The sequence below is a fragment of the Nicotiana tabacum genome, chromosome 19, assembly GCF_000715075.1.
Source record: "Nicotiana tabacum cultivar K326 chromosome 19, ASM71507v2, whole genome shotgun sequence".
Classification (NCBI taxonomy): Eukaryota; Viridiplantae; Streptophyta; class Magnoliopsida; order Solanales; family Solanaceae; genus Nicotiana; species Nicotiana tabacum.
Window position 1 is genome coordinate 65,006,422 of NC_134098.1, and position 4,759 is coordinate 65,011,180.

General features: G+C 38.2%; 1 protein-coding gene across 1 annotated transcript; it reads right to left on the reverse strand.

Moving 5' to 3' along the window:
- Nucleotides 1-493: 493 nt before the first annotated feature.
- On the reverse strand, nt 494-1,138 carry LOC142173525 (uncharacterized). Its single transcript, XM_075239129.1, has one exon. It carries the CDS (start codon nt 1,136-1,138, stop codon nt 494-496), a length of 645 nt encoding a protein of 214 aa, XP_075095230.1.
- Nucleotides 1,139-4,759: the final 3,621 nt, after the last annotated feature.

Here is a 4,759-nt window from a genome sequence, read left to right on the forward strand (position 1 = left end):
ATAGTAAAAGTGTCCAGTGAATCCATCAGGACCACTTGCACTGTCCCCATTCAGACTAAACACTGCAGCCTTGACCTCCTCCATTGTTGGTTCTTCCCACGACCTATTATTCTGCTCATCATTAATCATTCTAGGAACATGATTGATTATGTCAAAATTTGTTGGTGTCCTTTCCTCAGTAAACTGAGCCTGAAAGAAGTCTACAACTTCCTTAGCCATCTCCTCTTGTGATTCAATCCAGTTTCCATTATTGTCCAGAATTCTGGACATCTGCAGTCTCTTTCTTTTACCTCTAACATGAGCATGAATTTTTTTTTATATTTCTATCACCATCCTTGAATCACTGCATGCCTGCTTTCTACCTCTAAAATTCTTCTTCTAAGTGATAATACCTAGTGAGATCAGCCTCCACCTTGTGCAATTTTGCTCTATTTTGAGCTTTTGGATTTAGCTCAAACTCAATTTCATGTACCTTTATAATATCTTTCAAGGATTAAATTTGTTTGAATATGTCACCAAATATTTCTTTGCTCCAAGCAGCCAAAGCTTTCTTCACATTCTTCATCATGTTTTGAAACAAAATGAAGGGGTTGCCCATACAATCAGTGTGACAATTCTCCTTCACCACTTTCAGGAAAGTGTCATGATTTGTCCATAAGTTAAGGAACTTGAATGGTTTCTTAACTTGGACAATGTCAGCATTGCAATACAATAAGAGAGGAGCATGGTCAGAACCATACTTGATCAAGTGCTCAACCTCCAAAGCTGAAAATAAATCTTGAAACTGCTGATTAGCCAAGTACCTGTCAAGACTCTTAAATATACAAGCATCATACGATCTTCCATTCCACCATGTATAAAGACTTCCTTTAAAGCCTAGATCATACAATGCACAAGTGCCCACAAAATGAGCAAAGTCTTCAACTTCACTCCGATAGACTCGAAGACCACCATATTTCTCTTCTTCAGAAAGGATGACATTGAAAGCACCCCCTAAAAGCCAAGGAGATTCCATGTCTGAAGCTAAATGATACATAGAATCCCACAATTCAATTCTCTCCACAACATTATATTTAGCATATACAAGTGTAATAATCAACTTCTTCCCTAGGCTTCTATGAAACAACTTTAGAGTCATCTGTTATTCCATATCCATAATAATGTCTACATCAATATCCTCATCAACAAAATCCCATATCTTGCCATTCATGTTTGTATAGGCAGAATGAATCCCTAAATTTCTTCTATACTCTTCAAGCTTGTTAATATCTTGCCAAGGCTCCATCAATTCAATCAAATAAAAATTGTAATTTCTCTGAAGGTTAATCAACCTATTGAAAGATTTTTGTGTGTTTATCGACCTCAAATTCCAAACTAGAGCATTATTCATAAGATTACTTGGACATAGAGATCCCAATTCTCTTTGGTTGCACCCTTACATGTACAGTTTTTTCCTTTTGCTTCCTTGTATATTTGCCAGCTGATTTCTTCTTGTCAACACTCCTGGGTGATATGTCTCCATCCCTAGCTACCTGTTAAAAATTGGCAGCCATTGATTCTTCTTCAATATCAGCACCTAAGCCTTCCTATTCACCCTTGTCATCATCTACCACCTGAAGAGCCAATAGATTTGGTTCATGATTTTTGGCAATCATCCCAGTTCCTTTTGACCCTTGTTGTTAATGTGAATGCCCTTAGCCAATATACCGCTTGTAACACTAAAAGTTTTTCTAGCTAGAATTCCGAGATCTTCTACTGCAGGAGCCACAATTTGGATTGCATTATTACTTTGCCAGTTTCAAAATTACATGGCCTTGTGATAAGGTCAATTTGATCATGTGTATTCCTTGTATCCTCCATCAACACCATAGAATATTGATCCCTACCCCCATACCTCCTGACTCGCCTTGAATTGAAGGTCATACACATCACCCAAACTAGGGTTCACTATAGCAGGAAACGCAGAAGTTACTATTCCATTGCCTTTTGACACCTTGCCTGCAACCGTTTGGTGAGGTGACCTCACTATATTGTCTATAACCCCAACTTGAACATCCATTTCTTGATCTCCACCTGAAAAATTCACCGAATCACCTCCAACCTTAGTTAATAACTGGATGGTACCACTAGGGTTTACTGTTCTATTGGCTTTCTTCTTAGCTGAAGCCTCAACTGCTGATCCACCAATGATATTAACCTCATCATGTGATCCTTTAATAGCTCCAAGTGATGGATTATCTTGAAATTTTCTAGCCCCTTCATAAACTTCAACCCTAATTTGTGGAACACTAGGGTTTACTATAGCATTAGGGCTCAAAGTAGATGTCAGTTGCTCCTGTGTGGTATCTCTTTCCTCCTTGCTCATGGGACTAAATTTTATATTTATATTACTCTCCATATTCTCTACTTCATCACTCCATAAGTCTCAACCAGACATTACTTCAATATTTGCACCATTCTCTTCAGAATCATCAAATGTTTGCGATGGAATTTTATGGCATGAGTGATTAACAGTGACATTGAGTTCTCTAAAATGTTGTGTGTTTGTACCAAATCTCCTATGAACCTATTCATATGTGGACTTCTTTTTATTTTCCTCATCAATCCCAACTTCATTAGGATTAGGAATTTGTGTAGCCACAATTTGTGTCCTAGTCTTCTTAGGAGTAGCTTTCCTAGTAGAAGTGGGATTTGGATATGTTGCCTTCTTTGCCTCAACATTCTCCTTATTTAGAAACTTCTCCACAACTTCTTTCTTTATTTGTTTTTGTGTTTCAATCTCACCATCTTCCAATAGTTCAAACTTGCTACTGGTTTGCCTGGCTTTGATTGAATTTTTCCAGTAGCACCTTCCTTCCCAGTTGTCTCCTTCTCTTTTGTTTCCGTCTTCTCTTGTGTTGTCTCAACAACAATGTTTCCAGCATCATCAATGATATAACCTCTACTATCTCGTTGGTATTAGTTCTTTCTTTCTTTGCATCCATTCATTCTTGGTTGTGTTTGTAACTGGCTTTCTTAGAACTTTACCACTTGCTAGTATTTTAGTAGAAGTTGCAGTTGTACCTACAACATCACTTTGAGTTGTGACCACCATCTCCTTGCCTTACTCTTCACCTTCTTCATTAAATCTCCTGCGCAATTCTGGGTGAATTATCTAGCATTCACTCTCATTGTGGCCTTGCTTCTTACATGTTCTACAATATTTAGGCATGTAGTCATACTTGATCTTAATCCATTTTGACTCCTCCGGACTAGTTTCATCCTTCTCTTCAATGATCTTAGTTCTTTAAGGCAAAGTAGCTAGTAAATTCACTTCAACTTTTACCTTAGCAAAACTAGGTCATTTACCATTTTGAGTTTCCAAATCAACATGTCATGGCCTACCAGCTGCATTAGCTAGAGGGAATACAAATTCCTTACCAAAATAATTAGGAGGCAGGTCAAGAAACGATATCCAGGGGATGGCAATTGGTGTTTCCTCCTCAAGTTTTCACCATGGACTCCACTTTGTACATCTCATCTGCCACATATCTCCTTGGGCCTTCAAATAAAATGCTGGCTTTTATAAAAAGTGAATGTAATCCTCCATTAACAACAATTTGATAAGAACATGAGTGTCCTCAATCAAACCAATCGAACATGGACCTTTAACTCGCATCGGATGGGGATAACTTTCCTCAACTCTTGAATCATTAGTTTTCCATAGGAAAACTTGACCAGAACTGATAGATGTAATCCTTGCCACAAAATTGATTGTTTAACTTTAGATTTCTTCTATCGTACCATGGGTTCACCATGTAAATATTCAACTGCTTCAAGTTTATGTTCGTTGCGTGCATGGGGGCATTAAATGCTTGGGGATGTAGAAGTTTTGAATAGTTAGGGATCAAACTAGGGTTTATGGATGTTTGGGTGGGCTGTTTGGGAGTGATAGACGACTGACCAACCTCCACTAGAGGCTGGCCAGTGGCCGGCGTGGCCATGGGAGAAGCTTCGCGCAAAATTGTCTCAGAATCGCCCTAAATCGCCAGAGCTTGTCTCTCTAGGCGCGCGAATGGGGGTCAGGTATTGTTTTTATAGCCAATCCACTAGGCAAGGTGCCTAGGGCTAGTTTTTATATATATATATATATATATATATATATATATATATATATATATACTAAAAACAAGAATAGAGTAGCATAAGGTCTTACAAAATGTAGGGGTATAACTCATGTAAAGTACATAATCCCTATTAACCAACCTTGAGTAAGGCATACCCAACGTTAATAGTACATATGATTGCCCTAGCAAAGTAGTAACTACTCAAAACTAGCCATATGATTGCAATTACATAAGACCATGTCCTCGACAATTTTGTGATCCTTGTCCAAAATACTATCATCAACATTGCCGAGATTTGTGCACCACTGGACAGTTTCCTTTGTTGTTCCTCCCATCCTGTGAATGTTGTTATTTTAACAAATGACTCATCAATTGCACCTTACCAGACCCAATTAAAAATGGTGCGTGTGCATGTCTTCCCTAGCCATTGACCTATGACATCCACAATCTTTTCCAGCGAGAACTCACGAGGTCTTTTTTGTGTCCGTCTGTGCTCATGTACTATCACATAGTATCCTTGTATCCATGTAGCTGAACATATCCAATCCAAGGCAACAAAATTTAGTTCATTATATCTAAAATCAAGCTCAATACCTGTCAGTTTTCTAGCATGTTTTGTAGCAATGAGGAGTCCTAGTATGTCTCCATTGATC

Excerpts from the sequence above, each read along its gene's own strand:
- LOC142173525 (XM_075239129.1), bottom strand. The coding sequence starts at position 1,138 with ATGACTCTAAAGTTGTTTCATAGAAGCCTAGGGAAGAAGTTGATTATT.